This window comes from Pholcus phalangioides, unplaced genomic scaffold, assembly GCF_987345545.1.
Source record: "Pholcus phalangioides strain wild (caught in Gottingen) unplaced genomic scaffold, Ppha-v1.0 ptg000015l_1, whole genome shotgun sequence".
In the NCBI taxonomy this organism is placed as follows: Eukaryota; Metazoa; Arthropoda; class Arachnida; order Araneae; family Pholcidae; genus Pholcus; species Pholcus phalangioides.
Window position 1 is genome coordinate 16,315,591 of NW_028301608.1, and position 27,062 is coordinate 16,342,652.

The 27,062-nt window shown below is 33.4% G+C and overlaps 1 protein-coding gene across 8 annotated transcripts in view; it reads left to right on the forward strand.

Annotated features, from left to right (window-relative positions):
- The window catches only part of AMPdeam (AMP deaminase), a 33,901-nt gene extending 6,892 nt beyond the window's left edge, over positions 1–27,009 (forward strand). For 2 of the 8 annotated variants that reach the window (XM_089243032.1, XM_089243030.1), the window contains 15 exons: positions 839–986; positions 1,889–2,072; positions 5,264–5,302; positions 7,403–7,604; positions 8,928–9,057; positions 9,936–10,067; positions 18,675–18,737; positions 19,544–19,675; positions 19,761–19,924; positions 20,956–21,082; positions 21,562–21,725; positions 23,636–23,756; positions 24,202–24,375; positions 25,236–25,346; positions 25,836–27,009. In XM_089243032.1, the coding sequence (XP_089099158.1) occupies positions 839–986; positions 1,889–2,072; positions 5,264–5,302; positions 7,403–7,604; positions 8,928–9,057; positions 9,936–10,067; positions 18,675–18,737; positions 19,544–19,675; positions 19,761–19,924; positions 20,956–21,082; positions 21,562–21,725; positions 23,636–23,756; positions 24,202–24,375; positions 25,236–25,346; positions 25,836–26,024 (2,080 nt within the window). In that variant the 3' untranslated portion in view covers positions 26,025–27,009. Of the gene's footprint in view, positions 1–838; positions 987–1,888; positions 2,073–5,263; positions 5,303–7,384; positions 7,605–8,927; positions 9,058–9,935; positions 10,068–18,674; positions 18,738–19,543; positions 19,676–19,760; positions 19,925–20,955; positions 21,083–21,561; positions 21,726–23,635; positions 23,757–24,201; positions 24,376–25,235; positions 25,347–25,835 lie in introns of all 8 variants that reach the window. The other 6 variants (XM_089243031.1, XM_089243029.1, XM_089243036.1 and 3 more) reach the window with 3 other exon arrangements.
- Positions 27,010–27,062: the final 53 nt, after the last annotated feature.

The window sequence follows — 27,062 nt, forward strand, 5'->3', positions numbered from 1 at the left end:
TGAGGCAGAAAAATATATAAAAGTCTGCATTAGCCAAAAAATTTGTAAGCCGAATTATCACTATACACAAGAATAATGGCAATGAGTGATTTTTCAAAATTTTGATAACTTATGTTTTAAATTATCATATTTGAAACTGAATATTGGTCTCGTTGCTCTAAATTTTTGTGCCCCATTGTTAAAAAAAAATCTTCAAAAATTATGTGTGTGTGTGTGTGTGTGTGTGTGTGTGTGTGTGTGTGTGTGTGTGTGTGTGTGTGTGTGTGTGTGTGTGTGTGTGTGTGTGTGTGTGTTTTTTTTTTTTTTTTTCATTCAATGGTGAGAAGATTTTCTTCTTCCTGTTCAACCAATGAAGAAAATTAAAAATTTTGATCAGAAGCATAGACATCAAACATATTATTTAAATAGTAGCATAAAAAAAAAATCATTGTCAAAGTTTGATAAATAATGTTTATTTTATCAAATAAAATGCATCAAGATTATGTTGATATATTGTTTTAGCTTATCTAACTTAGTTGTAATTCATTCATGCCTTAATAATTAAGGTTTTTTATGATTTTTCAGCCTTCATAAATAGCATTGTTCTTTGCAGGTATGGTTTTTATTAGTGATCTGTGTTATTGTATAGACTTCATTTCTTTTTCTTATGGAAGAGGAGATAAACTTTGCTTAATAATACTCAGAAATTATGGAAATATATGGAATCATTTTTCCTGTATATTTGCCTTATTCATTGATAATTTCTGAGTAGCTTTTCCTTCCAATTGAAATAAAGTCTCGAGAAGCTTGTATTTGTTTATAAGGAACTATATAGTGATTTATGTATATTTTAATATAGAGCTCAAAGAGAATTTGAAGAAAAACGAAGTTATTATGGTGGAGATGCGTCACCAAAAGACTGCCCCGATTTTTCATCTCCTTCTTTAGAGGAACTTTTTGTTCCCCATTTTCAAAGAGTCTCCATCAGTGGTGAACATAACTCTGGTGTAAGCAAATTATTCTAATTCGTTACTGTTTTTTGTAACAGTCTACCTTTTCACAAAAGTTTTTTTTAATCCAAGCAATCACATGATCCACCCAGGGTTCAATGAAATATTCTGAGACATTATTTTTTTCAGTACAAATTTCAGATATTAAACTCTTTATGGAAAAAAATAATCTTCAAATCAGCACTGATTACCACTGGGACCAAGCATGACTAGTGATCTGTCTCATAGGGGATGTAAGCTATTCACTCTTTAGAGAGCACATTTAATACTGATATTATTACTGAGAGATTGATATTTCTTTTGAAATTATAACTGCGAATTTGATTTTTCATGAAAAATTTCTGGTTCAAATTTTTTTTAATGTCATTTTCCAGTTATCTGATGAATTTTTTATTACAATTTTTTTTTCACCAATTTTTTGTCTCGTGGTTTAAAATAATTTTTATTTCATTTTATACAAATACAAGATCACAAAGGGCAAAATGCTCAATGAGGTGGCTGAGAAATAAATGCCAATAGCAAGTATGTATATTACTAAAATACGGCAACCCAATTGAAAATGCAATCACAAAAATTATAAAAAATATATATATACATGATAAAATTTTATACAATGCCCATAAAATGTATTTATTGTTGTCTTATTCTAAGTATGGATAGCTCCTCGATTTACCCCAACATGTTTATCGTATTTCTTTTTAATTGTGTCAATTGTGATAGAATTTACTAACTCTGGGGATAAACTATTCCATTTATTAACAACCCTATTAGAGAAAAATTCCCATCGACACTATAACCTAGAATTGTTCCTTACCAAACGAACGAAAAACATAATGAGTGCCCTTAAAATTATACTGGAGACTTGGATGCATAATTTAATCGCATCTCTTTCTCAACAGGTGCCTTTAGAGGATTTACAACAAGCATCAATTCTTTTGCTGCAGTCATTGAGGCTGAGAGAAAAATACATGAATATATCTTTACAAACATTTCCTTCAATTACTTCTCGCTTTCTGCATTCAGAAAGAAAACAAAAGGATTTTTTGGATGTAAAAACTGAGGTACCAATTTCTGAGGAGGAAGGTGTGTTGACTTATTTAATAATTGGTTTGTTTTAATTTTAAATAATTTAGCTGTTTCCTTTTTTTCAATGGCTCAAACAAAATTCTAATGCATAAAAAAATTGTGAATATTAATGCCATTTGCAAATTTATGCTATAAGTTTGATTTTAATTGATTTATAAAAAAATTTCTTTTTTTCTCTATTCATGAGTTAGTTATAATATAAGAAAATTCTTAATTTTTCTTAACAGAATGAAGGAATGAATGAAGAATTAATGTTAATTATTTTATGTAGTTAAGATTTTTTTTTTTTGAAATGATGGAATTTAAAATTTTAATGTATCATTCTCATAACTTTTAAATCATTCTTGAATAATGAAGCAAAAAAATTTCAAGATTGAATTTAGTTAAAATTTTCAAAAGAATAAAAAATTTGATCCCTTAGATGAGTTTTGAATGAATGTTTTAGTTTTTTTGCAAATAAAGTAATAAAGAAAAAGTTTCAGTGGTATAATTTTTTAAGCTATCAAGTTATTTTTCCTCAATTGATTTGTAAATCTTTCTTACTAATACTCGTACTTAATTACTTCACCGATTCTTCATGAACTGATTCCAATTTAAAGATGTGTGTATGAGGGAGAAAAATGGATAAGTCAAAAAAGAATGAAAGTTATTTTATTACCCATGAACTTCAGTAGTGCTCAAAAGTCTTTTGACAACTGCAATAATGTTTGTAGCGCCAGCTCATTTGCATGCATTGCACTGACTTTGGCATATGCAGAGCAGAAGGAAGATATTCATCTACACCTGTAGCTGAAATTCGTTTGTTTGTTTGGGGTTAGTAAGCTTTTATTGTTTAATTTCTGTTTTTGGATGGATTAAAAGTGTTTTGTCAAATATATAGTTTAATGAAATATAGAAGTAAAATTAATTTTTATTTAATATGAGTTTATGGCAGGATTATGCAGAATACATAATGAACACTCTAAAACAAAGATATTTGATGGATTTTTTTCGGGAAAGCGTAATTAAGGCTTTAAGTATGGAGTGAATTCCAGCTCAAGTGGCAAGTGATTTTTTAATTTCAAGTTCATAATTTTAGAACTAGGTTCAATAATCTCCGGAACCTGTAACAAGTAATTTTCTTTCAATATGACCAAAGAAAACAGCATGTAGGGTAGATAGAACAATCAAAATGCAGGCAAAGAGAGACCCTTGAAATGTCCAATTTAATTCATCAGGTTTTTTTGCTTAGTGGACATTTTGAGGGTCTCTCTTTGCCTGCATTTTGATTGTTCTATCTATCCTACATGCTGTTTTCTTTGGTCATATTGAAAGAAAATTACTTTTTACAGGTTCCCGAGATAATAATTCAAAACATTCGTTGAACATTATGGACTTATTTAGTTGTCTTCCAAACAAAAGAAAAAAATTATTTAATTACAGAAGGGCACGGGCGAAGAAGGGTTACGCCAATCTCTCCATTGAGGAGAGAACCAATGCAAGTTACAAATAGGTGACATATAATACACCTATAATACATATGAGGTATTACAGTTTTTATAGGTAGTTATAAAGTAAATTGTAAGGTAGTTAATAAGGTATTATAGGTTCTTACTGTTAAACATGAAGATGGAAGTGAGAATGCTTCTCAGCTATTGATATCGGTCCTCTTTATCTTCTGGGAAAAAAAATGAGGGACAGGTTTTGTTACAAAAATGTATTTCATAATTACATGTGGTCCTTTACGACATGACACATGCCGTTATTACTGATGTTCCAGCTAGACAATAACCGTAAATATACCTCAAAAGTTATTAGACATTACCTGAAAGGCAACAAAATTTATGGGTGATGAAGTCAGAACTATAATTTGAATGCTATAAAGCATTTATGAATTGAATTTGATAGTCGAGTCAGAGATAGAAATTATGTAAATTCGATGATTTTTTTCAATTGTGTGAAAAAAAGAATGGGGGAAAAATAGCCACTGATACCCCATGGGAAAACTTATTAGGTTCACACTAAAGCATGGCAAGTAATTATGCAATCCAAATTTTTTCCTGTGAAGATTTCACTCATTCTACTTTATTATAATGCCCATAAAATGACAGATTTCACTATTTATTAATTGTTTGCATTCTTGCTTGTGTCAAAAAATTTTGATCCACCTTACAGGTGATTAATTTTTTTTAATGTTTTTATAAACTATAGTTAAACACTTTTTTTGGTCATAATAGTTTGTAGTGAGATTTGGTGTTTGTGTTTCACAGAGGATAGATTTCATTAAAAAACTCTAATACAAAATTTGTAGACAAATTTATTGTTGTCAAAAGACTTTTGAGCACTACTGTATATTTAGTCCAGCTAAATATGTCTGTTTTGATGACTCTCATTGTCTTTCATGAACTTTTCTCACAGGATGTCTGTCATTCTTATAAGACGATGAAACCTGTCTTTCAGCATTACTTTCAAAATCACTTTTGCCTTCTTCCGAATCATTGATGAGTGAAATCACTGGCCCTTTCAGCTCTGATTTTGTTTGAAAAGGTAACCAAAGTTACAGTAGCTTAATCAGCTTTTATGGTAAATGCAGTACATTTCAGATATTTTTTAGGTACTGACAATATGAAATCTTACTGTTTCTTTCTCATCAATGATGATTCAGTTGGAAGGAGGAAATAATTTTAAATGTGATATTTAAAGATGTATTGCAACACGTTTTACAAAAATGACAGACATACTGGGTCAAGTGCACACAATTGGATGGGGACCATATCAAGCTGGATCATCCATATCATGAGTAATAAAAATTCTGAGCAATCGGTTTTTCTACCATCCTGCATAAAATAAATTATAATTTAATTGATATGGTATTAATAAGTCTTTATGGACTTCTGATGGAACAAAAAATTTGAAATTCATTGAACATGATATTGTTTGTCAGACAAAGTCAATAAAACTTTGTCCAAACAAATTGCATGCATTCCAGTTTATCTGTTTACTAATTCCATCATTGAAATTTTTATTTTTTCATGCATTTTGAAGTTTCTACATTTTTCTGATAATCTGCTTTTCTAACTGAAACTGTAATTGCTGTTGATGAAAAAATGGTTCTGCATAAATTTTTAGCTTAGTTTCATTCTTCCTTTTTTGACAAATGACTTTTTTTGGTAATTAAATGTGATTTTAAATGATTTTACTTTCTGAAGGTTCAAAGGCAACCACTGGCAAATTGCAAAAGCGCAGAGGTATACTAGTTGCTTCCTTCGCACTGGTTCGTGCTAATGCACTTATCCTGCCCAACTAATAAATTGCACTCATAACTAACCTCTTTTTGTTTTTGTGTGTTTAGTTTTTGTTACCCAGCAATTATTTTTGAGCTTTTTATATTTGAACTTTATTTTGAATTTTAACTATGCTTTGTGCACTAACCATATAATAATAATCACTTTGACCTTTGAAGACCCGACACACCCCGCTTCCCATCTCAGAGAGATATCGAAGCGTTCCCGAAGGATGGGTGTATCTGGAAAGTTTTATTATAAACAACAAAACATTGTCGCCTCAGACAATGGCAACAAAAATAAAATATATATAAAAACGGTCATCAATCTGAGATCATATAACAGATAATTAAAATCAACACAACAAACGCCGATAGGCAATCAAAATCATAAACAAGATTATACGATGATGGCATTCTCATAAAGAATCTAGTAATCGTCAGTTAATCGAATGATTGTCAATAATCTAAATCGAATGATTGTCAATAATCTAAATCGAATGATTGTCAATAATCTAAATCGAATGATTGTCAATAATCTAAATCGAATGATTGTCAATAATCTAAATCGAATGATTGTCAATAATCTAAATCGAATGATTGTCAATAATCTAAATCGAATGATTGTCAATAATCTAAATCGAATGATTGTCAATAATCTAAATCGAATGATTGTCAATAATCTAAATCGAATGATTGTCAATAATCTAAATCTAATGATTGTCAATAATCTAAATCTAATGATTGTCAATAATCTAAATCTAATTATTGTCAATAATCTAAATCCAATGAATATAAAATTTTGAATCGCAGTGGATCCACTAATTACAGTCATCCATGTTTTTAGATTGGCCAGCTTCAACATCAGTTCAATTGTCTGCATCGGTCTTCAGTAGTCATAGGTCCGCTGTTGTCTAGGCCGCAAATTGTATGGCCTCGCTTGATTGCTGCTCTCTCGCGAGGGTGGGTATGTGACATCAGCAACTCCTCTCCGTCTTGGCTGCAAGTCGTACTCTCTCACCTGACTGCAGCACTCCCTCGATGGTACATACGGAGGGTCGGTGCCCCTTCTCAGTTCGCGTGCCCCTCTGGTTTTGTCATGCATTTTATGCAAGTTCGGCTCCAGAAATCTGACAAGACCTTGAGAAGAGTTTGTAGGACTACGAAGGGGGTCACTGCAATAATAATCACTGCAATGGGTTGATAAATAGAAACGTATCTGTTTGGATGTAAATGGTAATAATGTGCAACTTTATGTGTTATTCATTGAAAAATGTTGCAGTAAAACTTATAGTCAAATAGTGATAAAGATTATGGGGAACATCATCTGGGTAGTTTCAAGAACCTAATTACCGTAACCCCCCCCCCCCCTTATACTTTAAGGGCCTAGAAAAAATATTGTTATAGACAGGCTATCATTGTAGACAGTTTGAGCATTTGCGTTATTTCCTATTGAATTTTCTTTGGTCCTGCTGGGACCAAAGAAAATATTGTTTTAGATAAATATCCAGGTTTATCATTATACACAATTTTCACTGTTTAAATCTGCTTATTTCATTGAGATTCTTGATGTACATAATATATTTTCATGTATATGTTACCGTGAAAGTGTGTAATTCAGCCATTTCATAGAATAACTAGTTGAAGTGCGGAGTAACACACTTATTTCACATATTAACCACACTTAAAGTGCGGACGTTTCTATAGTTAAGTGTGGAATATTCACCTTAATGGTAACTAGAATACATTTTTCCAATCATTGCAACATATTTTACCTATCTTGAGCATTACTTTATTAGAGAATCCTTATTTTGTGCTACTGAAAAAACTATTTACTTGGTTGTAACAATATGTTTTCGTAATAATCATGAAATTAAAAATTTAAGTTTTCTATGTAAAAGAAAGGTTGATTTTGAAGCATGTACAGTTTAAAATGGCAAAGTACTTTTTTTTGTCAGGTTCTCAGCAGTTTCCTGTTAAATTAATATAGAGTAATAATATATCAATACTAATTGATATACAATTTTTTATTTTCAAAAATCAACAGATCATTATTTTCTTGAAGCACCTACAATCAAACATCCATGGAGTACAGATTTCCCAGAAGACTGGGAATGTCATTTTGCCATCGAGGATGGTGTGTTTCAAGTATATCTTACTCGTGAAGATTTTGAAGATGGCAGGCACTGTGATTTCCCTTTTCCATTACTTAGTACTTTCGTAAATGACATGACACTCATGTGTGCTATGATTGCTGATGGACCTCTGTAAGTTTTTAAAAAATTTTTGCACTTTTTGCATGATTTTATGGAATAATGCTTTAAAAAAAATATCAATATTTTTTAATTTATTGCTGCCAATTAAGCAAACATACCATTAAATTTTTAAAAGGTATATATATTTTTTTTAATTTCTCGTGTTAACTGAAAAAACCTTAAATGTTCTCAATATTTAAATTTTGTTTAGTTTCCCTGCATCAAAACATTTTTAACAGTCTTGCGAATAGTAGTTAATAGAAGTCTTACCAATCTCAAGTGGTAAGACTTCTATTAACAAACATGATCTGCTGTACAGTAAGAAAAAGACAGATGTATAGTAGTTAATAGAAGTCTTACCAATCTCAAGTGGTAAGACTTCTATTAACGAACATGATCTGCTGTACAGTAAGAAAAAGACAGATGTGTAGATATTGTTTAAAGCTAATCCTAGAAAAAGAATGCTCATCGAAATTTGCTCATGTTTGTGTTGTGTTGTATATTTGTGTTTTTGTTTAGTTTGTATTTTTTATCTGGCACTGAGAGTTTTGTTTATGTGTGTGTTTTTTTAATTTAATTTTTTATTTTGTATCTTTTATTTGAAATTTTTAAAAAACTATAATTTTTCTTAGCTCTTATACTGGCATTTATTTGCTTCTAGATGGTAAATGTGCTTCCTTCGAAATCGATTTTTTTTTCATTATGAAACAAATAAAGTGGATTTGATTTTATTCAATTCTTACAAGTCAAAAATCAAGTTCTCTATTATTAATTCTCAAAGACCTGTTAAAAAAACTGTCTTTTGACCACCTGTGGGTAGATATGTGAACTTATGACCTTCCCCCCTTCCTGTCATCTCACAGGGAGAGCAACAAACACATACATAAAATATATAACAAGTACACGTCACATGAAGGCCACATGTAAACCAGTTGCTGCTTGATAGAACTTGCTAAGAACAAAAACTTCAACTCCAATGTTGAAACAATCATTTTCTTCTTTAAATTATTTTGAATGCTCCTTTGAAGAATTTTTCTTTTTTTAATTGCTGCTAATGAGAATGTGACTTGAAATAATCCTAATTATTCAACATCTCGAAAGCTGTCAACACCTACTTGTTCACATTTCTTTCATTAAACTGTTTTGTGATCATACAAAATGCAAATTACTTAGTAAATGCACTTAATATGCACTACAATACTTAAGAAATCTTACTTAAAGTATACCAGTACTTAAAATACAATACAGTTCTATACGATAATTTTATTATTTATCCTAAAATTTATTTAAGTAATATAATTTTTTCACAGTGATGTATTTTCTAATTATTTTCAGAAAATCATTTTCTTATCGCCGACTTAGTTACTTGACATCCAAATACCAGCTTCATGTATTGTTGAATGAACTTCGAGAGCTTGCTGCACAGAAAGCAGTTCCTCATAGAGATTTTTACAATACTAGAAAAGTTGGTTTTTTTTGTCTCCTATGTATATTAGAAATTTTTGCTTGAACCTCGGAAAAATATGAGTTTAACTATAGTTAACTTAAAGAACTGTTTCCTACTTGTGAACGAATAAGCACATATTTTGAAAAAAATCCTTTTGTGATTAGAATTTATTCATTTTTATATTGATTTATAACTTATACACCTTTATTATTATACAGAACAGTAAAGAAAGTCTGTAGGCCACATTTTACTGGAAAATTGTTGATCCTAGAGGCATACTTTCAGTTAGAAAAAGTATCTAAATAATGTATAAACCTTAGATACATCATTCATATTGCAAGGGGTTGTATAGTTATTAAAATGAAAAAACTAAATTTTTATACAGACAGCCTGTCCTCAAAAACCGAGTTTGAAAGTTGTTCCCCCGTCTCTTCTGAACCCAACGAAAAAATTTCCTCATTTCTAAGTGCAATATTCGCTGAGGTATTTGAATTCAAAAATATTGGGAAAGAACAGCATAAATAAGGGAAACAAGCATTGTCTATAGTTTTGCTGTTCTTTCCTAATTTTTTCCAATTTTGAATTCAAATATCTTTGCGAGTATTGCGCATAGAAATAGATTTTTTTTTTCATTATTTTGGCCTTAGAGAAGAGGAAGCTCCCTTTGGCCTTTTGAGAATAGGGTGTCTATAGAAAATGTTAATTTTTGTATTTTAATAACTATACAACCCTTTGCAATATGAATGAGGCATTTGAGGCCTACACGTTATTTGGATCCTTTTTCTAACTGGAAGCGTGCCTCTAGGATTAATTGTTTGTCAGTAAAATGTGGCCTAGGGAACTTTCCTTTACTACCCTATCTATCACTGAATGTCAAATTTCAATTGTTTTCATAGGTTGACACCCATGTGCATGCTGCGTCTTGCATGAACCAAAAACATCTTCTTCGGTTCATTAAAAAGTCAATGAAAAAGCATGCTGATGATGTCGTTCGGCTTAGTGATGGTAAAGCAATGACTCTTAGTCAAGTAAATATATACAGTATTTTGTCTACTAGAAGTCATTTTTATCAATATGTGCATAAATTTTATTTAACGGATATTTTGAGACTAGGGCATTTTGTGTCATGTTCTTGTTTGCTTTCATTGCATACTCTCAATTTCATTCTTCTTTGAATCAGACTGGTAAAATTATACTCACAATTTGCAGATTGATAGCGTACATCTTTTCAAACACGTTATATTGTGCGCAGGGTTGGGGTTTTGCATGTGGAAAAAACTGTCTAAAACAGTCCAAAAGTGTCTGAAACTGTCCAAAATCTCCAAGTTTCAAAATGTTATGTGGAAACCTTTGGGTTTTTTTTTCCATGATACTAACATATTAAAAAAAAAATACTAGCAGAAAATAAAACTAACTAAATCAAAAATATTTCAAAAAGTGTCATTTGGTTTTTTTTCTAAGTTAATTGTTTCACCAAATTTATGATTTTAAGCTGGAAATCTGATAGTAAATTAATATCACTCATATAACTGTTTAAATAAACACTTTTTTCAATTTTTTAGTTTGTTGTAAATGTTATTTCTACTTCACATCTCATTTTTCATGTATGATTATTGAAATGTCTCTCACTAGACATTTATAAAAGTCAGACTGGAGGAGCATTCGGAATTACACAATAGCATAAATACGCTTTATTCCAACATTAGTACAATAGCTACGGAGAAACACAACCGACCGCCATGGCCGCTAGAACTCGAATCCCCGGCAATCGAACGGCACGCGCTTATTGAAGCTCGCGCTCTGCGCTGTTGCCAAGTCATAAATATAAATATAACACATATATAACACCTTCCCTTCTAAAAGAAACTCTGCACTACAATGCACGAGTTCAGTTACGCAACTCACTACACACCTAGTCTTTCAGGTGGTCGCCTGCGACGTTGTGATCGCCTCAGATGAGGAGGTGATGAATCAACAGCTTGAGGATTCTTTGCCTTCGTTGGTTCATTTCTGATGGACTCGGTATTCTCCGTCTGATCGGGCCCCTCTGATTTATTGGGCTGCTGGGATACCTCGGAACCAGCTGAACGCGAAGGTGACACCGAACGCCGTTGACGCAATTGGTCCCGATGCCGAACCACGTGACCCGAAGGAGTACTCACTTCCGACATGACCCTACCCCTTGAAGTGGAGACCGTTCCTGGGATCCACCTTGGGCCACTTGCGTAGTTTCTGCACCATACCTTATCCTCAGGTGCAAACTTGGGTTTGAGATCGGGATCCGTCGCCAGATGTTGACCCGGTTTCAACAGGTCCAACCTGCTTCTCATGACTCTGTTGAACATCGCCGTTCCAGGAGCTTGACCAGTTGAGGAGACAGGTGTCCTTCGATAGTGAAACAGAAATCTGTCAAGCCTTTCCTGGAAGGAGCCGCCCTTAATTTTCCTCAACGCATTCTTCATGGAGCGCATCGCTCTTTCAGCCAACCCATTTGACTGCGGGTGATACGGCGCAGCTCGGACATGGATGACTCCATTCCTGCGAAGGAAATCCGAGAACTCCTGACTAGTGAACGATGTTGCGTTATCACTGACGATTGTCCTGGGCAGTCCGAATCTCGCAAAGAGGGATCGTAATGCAGCGACCGTAGCAGCTGACGATGTCGAAGACACCGGAATTGCTTCCAACCACTTAGTGGCAGCATCCACTACTAACAAAACGATGTGGTTATCAAACGGGCCTGCATGGTCGATATGAATTCTGCTCAAAGGCTCCGTTGTGGAAGGCCATGGTGCCAAGTTTGATGAAGCAACGGAAGCTTCGACTTGACAATCGATGCACGAACGTACCAAGTCCTCAATGTCCTTATCAATATTCGGCCACCACACAGACTGTCTAGCCAAGGCTTTGAGAGCACCCATACCTTGGTGACCCCCATGAAGCTCCGACAGCACGTACTTCCTGTACTTTGGTGGCACATATATTCTATTCGCACGAATAATAATACCGTTTTCTACTGACAAGTCAGTTCGGCAGAGCCAGAAAGGACGAATTTCAGCCGTTACACGCCTGGGCCAGCCTTGTGCTATGTATCTCTTCACTTTCAACAGAACAGGATCAACATCTAATTCCTTCTGGAAATGAAATCTGGTCACCGCGCCATCATCCATAGATTCCAGCAATAATATTACATCAGCAGGCGTTGGAGAATCAGCCACAGTTGTCGGCACAGGTAGCCTACTGAAAGCATCAGCATTAGCATGAGAAGATCCTTTCCGATACACAATGTTGTACGAGTACCCTGATAGTACAAGCGCCCATCGCTGAATGCGAGAAGCAGCCATTGGAGCCACTGGTTTAGTCTCAGAAAACAGGCTCACTAGGGGCTGATGATCGGTAACCAAAGTGAATGTTCTTCCCAGAAGATATTTCCGATACCGTGTAACCCCGAAGACCAACGACAAGGCTTCTCTTTCGATCTGGCTGTAGTTCCTTTCCGCTTTCGTCAGGGATCTAGACGCAAAAGCAATAGGACGATCGCCCACAGCTGAGGGATGAGACAACACAGCTCCTACTCCGTACGGACTAGCGTCACACTCGAGACGCACTTCCTTACTTTCATCGAAGTGGACCAGCAACGAAGACGTAGACAATCTTCTCTTTGCTTCTTGGAAGGACTTCCTCTCCTGCTCAGTCCATTTCCAACATGAGTTCTTATTCAACAACTTATACAATGGTGCTAGCATAGAGGACATATTTGGAAGGAATTTTGCATAATAAGTCAGCAAACCTATGAAAGACCTCAGTTCATCCGCATTCTTTGGCTCAGGAGCTTTCTCAATGGCTTCCAACTTCGTTTGCACTGGATGTAGGCCTTCTGCATCGATTCTATGCCCCAGATATTCTACTGACGTCTGCATGAACGAGCACTTCGAGGGATGTAGCTTGATACCAGCTTCCTGCAAAGTACACAACACTTTGCTCAGATTCCTTAAATGATCCGAAACAGAGCTGCCTGTTATCAGCAAGTCGTCTAGGTAGCACAACGCATTTTCATGCCCTTGCAAGAGCTTGTCCATTTCTCTCTGAAAAATTGATGGAGCTGACGCTACCCCAAAAGGCAGTCTCGTGTACCTGAACAACCCTTTATGAGTGTTAATTACCAATAAGTCCCTGGAAGCTTCATCCAGTTCCAATTGACAGTACGCATCCGATAAGTCGATCTTTGAAAAAGTCACTCCCCCTGAAAGACGAGCGAACAAATCCTCGACTTTGGGTAACGGATACCTCTCGAGATCTGTAGCAACGTTGACGGTGAGCTTAAAGTCACCACACAGTCGGATCCTACCGTTCGCCTTTAGGACTGGTACTACAGGTGTCGCCCATTCCGATGACGACACTCGTTCCAAAACGCCTAAATCCAAAAGTCTACTTATTTCTTCTTCTACCTTCTTCTTATAAGCGTAAGGCACGGGACGAGCCTTGAAGAATTTCGGTGAAGCACAGTCTTTTCTTTTCAGACGAACCTTCACATTTTTCAGCTTCCCGAGGCCCCCCGAAAACAGTTCTTGATGTTCATCCAAGACGGCCTGCAAGTACCGTGACGAAGATTTCACGTCAACCTGGATCGCGTTTGTAGAGATAGCCGGATCAATAGTGCACAATACCCCTAGTTCGCGGATCCAGTTTCGTCCCATCAAGATCACGGAACACTGATCCACCACCAGGATCGGAAGCATTTCACATTTGGATTCGTACTTCACAGAAACATCCATTGTGCCCACTATCTTCAGACTATGCCTTGTAAAAGATCTGAGCTTGATACGAGTCTCTTTCAAAGGTGGAAATCGACATCGGTGCTTCTTGAACATGGAATAAGGCATCACCGAAAATGGTGCTCCCGTGTCCACCTGCATTACCATAGGTAGCCCTTCAATCACGACTTGCACGGTACAAGGTGGTGGGAAATCAGACATCGAGTTCAACGTCAACACATCGAACGCCGGAGACGAGTTATCCAGCTGGTCGACTTGATTCACTCTGTTCGCACAACGTCCTTGGCCTTTGACTCCAACACTCCATCTGTTCTTCACTGACTTGCATACTCTGGCTAAGTGTCCCGTCTTCCCGCATGAATGGCACGTACTCTTGGCAAACTTGCAAGTTGAGGACTTGTGTCCACTTGCACCACAAGCATAGCAGGAAAACATAACCTTGGCTTGTGACGGGTGATGACCTCTGGAACTTTTCCGTTGCTGCTTCGCTTGCGTCTGCTTTACAAACAGCACTTCCGCTGGAGACGCGTTGTCACCACGCAGGTTACAGGCGTTTTTCGAGGCCGCTTCCATCGACATCGCGATCTCTGACGCCCGATCGAAAGACAGATCTCTTTCCGCCAACAGCCTTCTCTGAATAGCGTCATCATTTATCCCACATACGAGCCGATCTCGTAGCATTTCCGCTAAAGTACGCCCATAACTGCAAAACCTGGCGAGAGTTCGAAGTTCGGCTATGAAGGTTGGCACAGACTCTCCCGGCTTCCTACAGCGACAGTTAAATTTGAACCGCTCTACGATCTCCGACGGAGCCGGTTCGAAATGATTCCTGAGAACGTCTATCAATTCTGCTAGCGTTCGTTCCGTGGGTAAGGCTGGGGACACCAGACTTCTTATCAAGCCATACGTCGGCGCACCCACCAGCGATAGGAATATCGCACGTCTGCGGACATCATCCGTAACTTCATTCGCAACAAAATATTGATACAATCGCTCGGCATACTCCGAAAACGGTTCTTTCGCGCGGTCGAATTCGCCGATTATACCGAAACCTGCCATCCGGAACGTATGAGGAAATCGCTTGAAGAAAACTAGGCCTACCTCGCTAGCGCTTGCTTCTATCTTGTTCCCGTCCTGCCGAGACGTTGATTTTCAACTCCTGCAGAATGACGATAGATCCCGTACTCGTCGCCACTGAAATGTCTCTCACTAGACATTTATAAAAGTCAGACTGGAGGAGCATTCGGAATTACACAATAGCATAAATACGCTTTATTCCAACATTAGTACAATAGCTACGGAGAAACACAACCGACCGCCATGGCCGCTAGAACTCGAATCCCCGGCAATCGAACGGCACGCGCTTATTGAAGCTCGCGCTCTGCGCTGTTGCCAAGTCATAAATATAAATATAACACATATATAACAATTATGAAGCAGGTACTGTATTTAGGACAGTGCTTGTCCAAAACCCTGCCGAAATTTATCCAAACATTTATCTCTAAAAAATAAATAATATTGAAGGTACCAATACGCATAGTCACAGTTATAATCATTGCATTATTGTGAAACTAAAAATAAATATTTTTTATTAAATACCAATATAACGATGTGAATAAATATCAATGATGTAGTGTTTATTCAATGCAAATTGTTCTATTTTGACTTTTCAAACTTTTTTCTTTAAATTTTCAAGTGAACTTTCTATTTTACATTCTCAATTTTAAAAAAACTAATTATAAATAAAGGAAAATATCCGAAGAAAATGAGGCCACTATGTAGCATCTACACATGACTAACAGAACACAATTTCACAAACACTGATTACACCTACATGATGATAAAAAGACTTCAAGACCCAAAATTTTTGTTAAATTTAAATTGTTGCTTTTATGAGGCTAGAAGCTAATATTCCACCGAATAAATTCAAGCTATATTTACAATTCTATCACATGAAGAACAGCAATAAGAAAACACTGGAAGAAGGCTTATCAAAAGACTGCCTTTTTAACAGTTTTTTTATTTTCATGTCCCCCAAGTTATGCATCAATTGAAAGAATATTTTCAAATTTTTTTATCTTGGAAATCATCTTCGCACAGATAAGACAGCTAAATTAGTTATGTGTTATCAAATGTTAAAAGGTGCGGCTGCGCTTGAATATTAATGTTCGATTATTACGTAAGTTTAATTTCATTCTGTAGTCATATCTATTGCTTTTTTCTAATTTTCATGTAACAAATTTTTATCCCATTAAATGAAATTTAATTTAAATGAAATAAGAACTGTTAGTTTTTAGTACAAAACCAAAGGAAAAATACAGTGAACATCCTATATAATGATACCCTTAGCCTTAATTTTTTATATGTTTCAGGGGAGAAGAATCAGGCATCCAAAAGTTCATAAAGTATCACAGAAACCCAAAGCCATCTTGGGTTTACAACATTCAGTTGTCTATAAATCAATATTAACACTTCATAAAAACAAGAATTTATGCTCTTCTAAATTCTTTTCTCCAAGGAGAACTGATGAAATATTTCAAAACACTTTGTCTATTTAGCTCCCAAAGTTTCAGTGCCTTGCCATTCAAACTAATAAATATAGCTTCATATTATAAATTTAAAAAGGAATTATTTTGTTACATTGCTGCTATCACTAATTGAAGACTGTTTTAAATGTAGATCATGGGACTATATCTGTAAATACTGTATTTGAATTAAAATTTCTGTTCCATATTTATAATTATTATTAATATTGTGCATTATATATGACTATGAAACTGTTTTAACTATGATCATTAATCTCATTGATTGGTTGTCAGTATGGGTATAATTACCCCTTGACAACTCACACATATAATAATAGATACATTGCATTTTTTTCTCTCTCTATATTCAAAGAATAACTCTGAATTTCTCTCCAAACCAAGGACCTGTATGTGTAATTTTTTAAATTTGACTAAAAATTGTGTTGTTATACACAGGAATACTGAAAAATATCTTCTCATAATGAAAATTTAGAACTAATGAAAAAAACCCACAGAATTGTGTTGAAAATTGAGAATAAATGAGATAAAATCGCATAATTGATGAAAATTCAGAAATAATTAGAGAAAAAATTCCAGTTGATTGAAATTCAGAATTAATGATAAATAATTATGGAATTCAGGAAAGAAATAATTCCAGAATTGATGGAAATTCGGAATTTAATCATTTGAAGCGCAGAAACCTTGTTTGCTATGAAAAAAATATATATTTGTGTGATATATGTATATTTTTTCACTTCTATTACTTCTCTCTTGCTAAGTGTGGGGGGGGGGGGCCCTCCAAACTGCCTGGTGTGACCATACCTGTCACACACCTCTAAGGGCGGCTTTGCCTCTATAATGATAATTGCCTATATAAATATATTACTCTCTGGTCTCAGTGCACTTTTCATAGTTTCAATATATTCCATTCATAATGGTATGTTTCTCCAGTCCCTCAAATATTGTTATTAGGCATCTCACTGCATATGCATTAATTTATGTAGTTACTAGCTATAATACCCAGAGTTGCCCGGGTTTTCTTCAATGAGGCTTTTTTGGATCACGTGATATCTCCCTTTCTTTGAGGGACATGCAAACCGTGTCTAAGTTCACCAATATGGCGACCTCATGAAAGAAACAAATCTTGATTTAAAGAAACGTAAAAATAAATATATATATTTTTCTTTTTTTAAAGGGTGCTAGGTATTTTGATCCCCCCCCCCCCTTTGAATTTCAAGTTATCCATCTTTGCCCATTTCTGCTTCAAAAAATGCTTAATTAAAGCTGTAGAATTTTTTCGATGTAATTTTTACGGGCCCATAATTAATTTTAAAACAACCTAAACTATATGAATTTATGCAGTTGAATATTAAAAGACAATATGGAGACATTAGTTTTCATGCTTGAGAAGATATAAATAAAAAGTTGAAATCAATGTTATTTATATGGATATCCAACTCAAAAGTAGGTCCAGCTAATTACTTCATATTTAATCTCCTGGGATTCGTATACCTCTAAGCGAACTCAATATTTCAAAAATCTAGAATTCAATAAAATTTTTAAAATTATTGATGTGACAGAAAACCCCACCAAATTTCCGCATTTCTACATTAAAATCGGCAATTTTAACACTGATTTCTATGAGGATCACCCTTTTCTGACCATCAAAGCGATGCTGATGATGATTACGACGTCATTCCAAAAACCTCATTACTGGGAATATTGAAAATGTGGCACAAATCATTATAAGGGCATAAACTATTATACATATTATCACAATACTGATTATTATTATACATATACTGACAGCGTTGAAGAAATGACAAACCATTGTAAATTCATATACACGTCTGAAACGCATTGCTAGGAAACCACGGTAACCAAAGTAAACGTTTGGAAAGTGATTGTTGAGGCCCAAAAACCATTGTTGCGCTACAGTTTTTTGCCCTGCTCTGACGAAATTTTAAAGTAGCCTATCGTTCAAGTCGGGTCCCATTTGGTATATATGCAAAATTTGACAACGATCTATCTAAAATTGTAGGTTTGTATAGAGAACATACACACACACAGACAGAAAATGAATTTTATATATATAGATAATACTGCATGTAGCTGCTTACTTAAAATCAGAAACTTTTATAATCATGGGAAAAGGTGGATTGAAGTTCTCACCAAATTAAAAAAAAAAGAATTTTAAGTTTATTGAATTGTGGGTCTCAGTGCTCGTTTATTTCTTTTATGAATTCTCATTGCTATTCATTTTTAGCTCATAGTTTCGTGTGTATGTGTTTACAATTTTATTTTTTTTACTTATGTAAAATACTTCTTTTTTTAGGTATTTGAAACTCTTTCTGTTACAACATATGATCTGAGTGTGGATATGCTAGACGTTCATGCTGTAGGTGTATTCAATTATCAGATTGAATTTTTTTCTTGTATCATCTTTTATATTCTAATTGTAATTTTGCGATTTTGTGAAATTTTCTGAAAGAGATAAATGTTAAAATCCTTCTTAAATTCTTATGTTTTTAGCTTTGTAACCCATTTTGTTTATACATTGGTACCTTGGTACTTACTGTAATTCATTCCGGAACTCATGACTAGTGCAGGAAACCAAGTAACTAATTCATTCAGTAAGTTGTCTTTTTGAGAATGTGAGGGAAAAGTAGGATATATTCCAACCTTATGGGTTTACTGGGTCATGTTAAAGAATACAAAAAAATTTTGCGTCTCACTTAAAAGCAAAGGATAGCTTATGAGAACCATTCTAAGTAAAAAAGATAAGCAAAGCTCTTGTTCTGTCTTCTTGGGGGCAAAAGACACCCAAAATTTCCTCTAACATCATATGTAAAATAATAAAATGTATATTTTATTTAGTTTTTTTAATTGTTTGTTAGGCTGCATTTATTAGCTGTTCTGGGCCACAGGTTAAGCATACCTGTGGCCTGTTGAAACCCTTACTGTAAGGCGTTAAGCAAAACATTTTTTTTTTTTTTAAATTAAGCTCTCAAAAGTGGGTTGTTTGTTTATAAATGGGGTGACTAGTTTACAAGCATGTGAGTGACAAGACTTGTTATCCTGTTGAAATGAGTGAAAATTACCAAATTGGACAAATTCCAAAACTGTAGAGTATGAAGGTATGACTATACTAACTTTCATCAAAGAATTTTAACTGCAAACATTCTTTTATAAATTATGTTGCAGGACCGAAATACATTTCATCGCTTTGATAAATTCAATGCAAAATACAATCCCATTGGAGAAAGTAGCTTGAGAGAAATATATTTGAAAACAGACAACTACATTGAAGGGCAATACTTTGCCGAAATATTGAAGGTGATTATAATTTTCATTAATAATACAATTTTTCTTAAGGCTGTGTAATATTATTAGTTTTGATAGCAATTCTTTTCCTTATCAGGAAGTCAGCAGTGATTTGGAAGAAAGTAAATATCAAAATGCTGAATTAAGATTATCAATATATGGAAAGAAAACTGATGAATGGGATCGCCTCGCAAAATGGGCTGTCAAGCATAATGTTTATTCTGATAATGTTCGATGGCTGATTCAAATACCTCGTTTGTAGTAAGTACTACAGCATAATTTAATTTATTTCTATAATAATTTCATGTTATCTTGTGTATCGTGTTGATGTATGCTAATGCTTTAGATCAGTGATTCCCAACGGGGGCGATGGCATGTTCCAGGGGGGCGGTAGAAGCTACGGGTATTGCATAGGATTCTATGGGTGAGATTACGTTGGGGGGCGTTGGGAGAAAAAAAATTCCGAAGAAGGGGGCGATGAGACAAAAAAGGTTGGGAAACTATGCTTTAGATGATTTAGCATTGTTTAAGATTTTCACCTAGAAATAATTTAACATTTTGAATATGAACTCTGCTGAATATATCAAAATGTTCTAAATTTGTATTTTCCCGAAGACTTCAATAAGTGCTTCTTCTTTTTATAGTTATTTCTCCTTTACAGACAAATTTTTTTTACCCGCTGTTGTCCATAAAAGAGTGGTTTTACTATAGTAAGGTACAGTGAACCCTTGATTTATTGGACTAATAGAGGGTTTCCATTAATTTTAAGTCTATAAAATCAATTTGTTTTATTACAAAATATTAGAAACAATATGCAGGTTTCTCTCGCTTTACGTAATTTCACTATAATACGATTTTGAAAAGTTGATTTTAGAAATTGCAATTTGCAAAATTTGGTCTGTAGTTTGATTTTAGTCTTGAAAATGGGCTTGCAAATTTGTGTTATGACATAATTGAAATCACGACAGTTTTATTTTGATATTCATTATACATAGTCTAATGTGTTTTTTTTTCTATTGAAATTCAAAGTATTTTTGTTTTACATTCAGTAGGTTTTTAAACCATAATAGTTTCGTATTGCATATAAATTTTTAAAACAGACTATGCCATAATAAAACATAAAGCAAACATCATTATCTATCTAATGAATATTTTTGTGGTTCTAATGTAAATCTCTACATATGTAATAAACTAACACATAACAATTTCATATTTTGATAACACCACATCATTTGTATTGTAAAATCAATTCTCGTACTGACTGAACATGGTTATCATTATTTTTCGCACAGTGATATATACAAGTCGAACAAATTGGTTAACAACTTTCAAGAAATCTTACGGAATATATTTGAACCACTCTTTGAAGTTACGAATAAACCTTCTAGTCATCCAGAACTTCACTTATTTCTACAATATGTGAGTTTGATTTGGTTTTCACGAAATGATTCTGTACTTATATCTCTATAAATATATATACTCACAAAAAATTTTTACAGCATTATTATATAGTTAGAATTAGGCTGTGACTGAAATCTGCAACAGAGATTAGTAAAATGTATTTGTTTTTTTGATGATTCATTTTCATTCATGTTAAAAACAGCCTTTAGTAACGACAAAGATTGATAAGATGCTTTGTGATTTGATTATATGTTTCCACAGAACTTGTAAAATTCTGGCTATGTTTTCATACATCAGGTCTATCTAATGATAGTTTGAGCATTTTCAGGAAAGGGTGTTATATTAAGTGAAAAATTACTCATTTCAAAATAAGCAATTGTTATAGAACTAGAAAGAAAAATTTTAGTACACAAATGTTCAATGAGTTTTTGCTCTGTATATAAATAAGAATTTGCTCAAGTAAATGAAGTATAAAATATCTTTTTTTTTTTTTTAAGGTTACAGGGTTTGATTCAGTTGATGATGAATCAAAACCAGAAAATCCAATGTTCGACAAAGATGTCCCTCATCCTGAACAGTGGACGGATCCAGAGAATCCACCATATGCTTATTACATGTATTACATGTTTGCTAACATTTGCACATTGAATCATTTTAGAAAGTAAGTTCAATAATAATTCATTTGATATATTAGTATGTTATTTATTCACTGAGCAGTAGTACCCCATTATAGTTAGCTAATTGACATTCTCAATCATTCACACTCAACAAAATTAAAATTCATACATAATTTATCTTGAATCACTTAACATACATAGAAAATAAATCAAATGAATAAATTTAACCCAAAACTATAGATATCAGGAATGCATATAGGGCTGCCCTTACCTGACATGACACCTGGTACAAAAATAATCATGCAGCCCATTTATAGGATGAATAATTCTCACGAGTCCTTATACTATTTCTTTTTCCATTAATATTTTCATAGTTGATAAGCTGCCACCTGGTTTTATTATTGCAAAAAATTAGATCAATGCATTTTTCATTTTGATTATTTCCCCACCACACAGAACCAACACACACCAACACAGGACCCTGTGCACCTAAACCTATCACACATCTCTAAAAACCCATTTACACAGGTTAAGTAATTTAGTAGTCAACTTAATTTTGAGTTCAGAGCATTTGAACAGTGCAAGTTATCCAATTTGCAAGTTAATGATTGAGTGGTTAAGTTGACAAGCAAAGTAGAGGCTAGTCTATATTTTCAATTAAATCTAGAATTAAGTAGAGATGGGACAAGAATATATATATTCAGCCATTTTGCGGAATATGTGGTTTAGCCAAATAATTCTTAAGTATTCAGCTGAATATCTGTGTAAATCTAAGCACAACAAACCAATTTTAAGAAATTGATTGGAATTTTTCTCATGAATTAAAAATTAACTAGTTATATTTTATTGTGTGGTGTATATTCCTTTCTGTGAAAGAAGTTTTTTTAGGGTACATTTCTAGGATAAGGAAAACATGAAACTCAAAATAGAATCCTACTTTAATAAGGTGGAAGTGAGCATTAATTACACAAGTTCACTAACTTGAAGAATGCACCTAGACAAGATAAGTATTGCGCTACTGAAAAAAAGGAAAGGGGCAAAGAACATCTAAAGAGGAAAAATAAATAAGTCATAACTTTTATGACGCATTACTAGTAAATAATGGTTGACATAATCTTAATTAGATGTAAAATTGTACCAAGTGTTGAAAAAAATTTGATTCTGTAATAATGTTAAAAAACAATATAATATTAAAATTTGATTGTGAGTATCATGGCAATAAAAAATTTAATTACCAGTTTTTTTTATATTTATTTAAATAATAAATTGCATAATTCAATTATCTATTATTTGGAATCATCAATAATTTCATTTTCAATTAAAAACACCAATTTTATTTATAATTGTGATGAATTTTAAGAAAATTGATATTCGGCCAAAAAATGAGCTGGGTATTCAGTATTTGGTTATTTGGCCGAATCACTATTCATCCCATCCCAAAAATTCAGTTAAAACTTAGTTGTCCACTTAATTATTTGACCAGTGTAAACAGGTCTTAAGAGCAGATCTCTAAATGCATATGACTAATACAAAGCTAAAATGTAATATGTTACACGAACTATTTCTTCTTTATAAAACCATGACCGTGAAACAGTTAAACAGAGCGCCAGACCCATTTTTTAACAAATGGTCTACATCTCCTTCATCATTGTGACCATAGTCTTTATAAAAGATGACAGAATTCTGTGTGTATTTATTTTAAGAAAATTAATGGATTTTGCTAATGAATCACAGATTGTATATTTGATTGATAAATTTGAATTTAACACTTGAAAAATTCAAATGAATAAATTTTAACTTGATTTACTGACAGAAAACTTGATTACTATGGTAAAAATGTTCAGAAGAAATTTAATTATTCCAAAAAACTATAGCCAAATCTTCCTTACAATTTTTATTTCGTCTGACTGCACTATACATTAATTAACTGTATGATTTTTTTCCCTGTGTAAAGGAAGAGAGGACTTGGGACTTTTGTTCTTCGACCTCATTGTGGAGAAGCTGGTCCTATACAACATTTGATTAGTGGATTTTTACTTAGCGAAAACATATCTCATGGACTATTGCTGAGAAAGGTGAATATAACATTAAGAAAAAATTATTTATATTCTGTAATACAAGGCCGTAGCGTGGGGGGGGGGGCCTTGAGGAGTCTGGTTCCCCCTCCAAAATGTGAGAAAATGAATGAATTCTATCACTTTGGTCTTCTTCCCCCCCCCCCCCCCCCCCCATGAAAGTGGTCCCCTCCGAACAAAATTTCTGGCTACAGGCCTGCCATAATACATATGCACAAATATTTTAACTATTTCATTACAAATAAAAAAAATATTCATTTTTCTACAAATTGAGAATGAACTAAGCTTCTTCATCATAAAATAATGCAGATAACAGTCTGGCAGTCTTAAACATGGTTAGATATCAAAAACTCATCTGTTCATTGTGAGAGAGCGCAGTTAAATGTTTATAGAAGCTGATCATTCCTATATATCATAAATTATTTATATTCATTGCTTCGTCTAGGTACCTGTGTTGCAATATCTGTATTATCTTGCTCAAATTGGCATTGCGATGTCACCTCTTAGCAATAACTCATTGTTTCTGAATTATCATCGTAACCCATTGACTGAATATTTGAGCAGAGGATTGTGTGTGTCCTTGTCAACAGATGATCCACTTCAGTTCCACTTTACTAAGGTAAAAATATTGGTTTTTTTTAAAATATTTATTTTTTTTAGTTTAAATCCACTTTTTCCGTCATATAGTAATTGAAGTCTAATAGATATAAAGGTCAGCTGGGTCGTAAGTATGGTTTTTGCTGGGGGGAGGCAAACAGTATTTTGCCACCCACGCTACCATAAAAAAAAGTTAATAATTGTATTTATTTATATATATATATTTAACATGATCCTAACGTGATCCATGTGATCTGTCCAGGGAATTTCTTATTGTTGAATAAAATATAATTAATATAAATGTCATTTAAAATTTGCTTCTGTAAATGTGCTGCTCCCTGGGAGGCTCGAGCATTTGCTTCTGCTAGTTAAAGGCCTGCAGGTTGGTGTCTAGATATCTAACACTGCAATCAGAACTCTGTTATACTATGATTTAAGATTAATTTGATCATCGTTGTTTCTTTAGTATAAGAGTAGGCGATAAATTCTTTTATCTCTATATAACAAATATTCCTAAGAACTAATATAGAGATATCTGAGTAGTTTAGGTATCGGTAAATACATATATATATATGTATATATACACACACCCACAGTATCTCATTAAGTAAACCTAAATCTTTGGTATCAATATTACATGCTCTATAAATTGTCTCTAACTTTGCTTTTCCTGTAATAGGGTTATTCTAAAATTTGACATGCACAGGGTATAAGGTAATTTCTTTCTGCTTATTTAAATATTAGAGAGAGGATATGTAAAATCAGCTGTTGTGCTCCAGCACTAGGTATTTATTTCTCTCCATACACCAATTCTCTGTTGATATCTAATTTTTTTTTTATTTCATGTGTTCATTTATTTTTGGGTGAATATTTCATTTACAGGAGCCACTCATAGAAGAGTATAGTATTGCTGCTCAGGTGTGGAAACTGAGCAGTTGTGATATGTGTGAACTAGCTCGCAACAGCGTCCTGATGAGTGGCTTCCCAGATAAGGTTCGCAAATTTTATTTCATTACTTATAATCTTTAATATCCAGCACACATGCAATTATATGATGCACAAATATATTATAAAAATTTTAAGTCTGATTAACATAGATTTTTTAAAAATATATATATACTCAGGAACTGGCTGGCACACAGTGTAATGCATCTGTTATTTAGACATAACTAATATATAAATTTTGCATATAGGCAGAATGTGTAAAAAGTAATGTATCATTGCATACATTGGCTATGCTGACTTTGACCATGCTCCTTCAATTTACCTCTCGTGGTCTTTTGTCATTGCTACTCCAAGTCTGGCTTGAGTAACAAGTTTTTACAATGTAGGCAGCGATTCAAAATCCCACCAATCGTGAAATGAGCTATATCATTAGATGATAATATGTCATTTTTAGTCGTGTGATGAATTGTAATTAAGATTTGCTGTTACGCAGTGTTGAATGCTTATATATGTATATTTGAATTTTATTTTTTTCAGTGGAAAAAGTATTGGCTTGGTCCAAATTATGCCAAGGAAGGTGTCTCTGGAAATGATATAAGCCGAACAAATGTCCCAGACATAAGAGTAGCATACAGACATGAAACATTGCTTGAAGAACTTTCAACAATATCACAATCGCTTCAGATGCCATTATCGATTAATACTACAATCAGTCAAAAAGTATAAGATGGAAATATTGAATGTGACACTGGAATTTTGAGAATAATCGTTCAATTTTTCAGGGAAGAGAATCGAAATATTTATATTTTAATAAAGGAAATTTTTATTAAATCATAAACCACCAAAATTGTTATTGTTGAAGATAGATTTTTCTCTTATTCTATGAATGCTTTTGTGTCATTCACTCTGAGACAAATAGCTGCAAGATGTCTATCTTTTCTGTCATCAGAAAAACATTCACTAGGACATATTTGAGAAATCTGTTATGTATATCAGACAGAAAAATGATTTATATTTCCCATTTGTTGGCAATTTTTGAGTTGTTGAATATCTGAAATTATATTTTGATTATAATTTTAATATTGATATTTACATTGTTGATTCATTTAGATTTAAAAAATTGACGCTTGAAGGAAAATAAATAAATCTGTATACATATGTACAATGAATTCAACATAAAACTAATAGTTGATTCTTCACATTAGACAAGAATTATTGTAATAATAATTATTAAGGAGAAACTTTACCTATTTATTTTTTAAAGTCATACATAGAAATTTGAAAAAGGAACAATTTAAATACGTTGTTTAGAACTTTTTGTATTTTTGCATTTCTTTTTTAAAAATAAAAGATAGCGGAACAAAAACTCATTTTTATTAAGATTTTGAGCTCTTATTGAAAACATTTTGTATAGCTTTAAAATCTGGATTGCAAAAGGAATTATGATTTCGTGCCAAAGATTTATTGCGGGCATCATAACTATGGTTATTATAATCAAAGACATAAGTGTCTTCCACAGCTTGTGTTAATTTTGTTTAAACTCTATTTTTTTTTATTACTTATGTTTGATTCTGTCTTTTTAGGTTTTTTATTTAGAGAATTTATTAGTTCATTTTCTATGCATTATGGCCTTATAGCTGTTTCAGTATTATATCTCTGTTAATGTTTTATTATTTTGAACTGGTGCTGTAATAAAGGTCTTGTTTGTTGATTTCGTGGAGGTATTCATTCTATATTGTCCCAGATTTTGATTTATTCATGTTC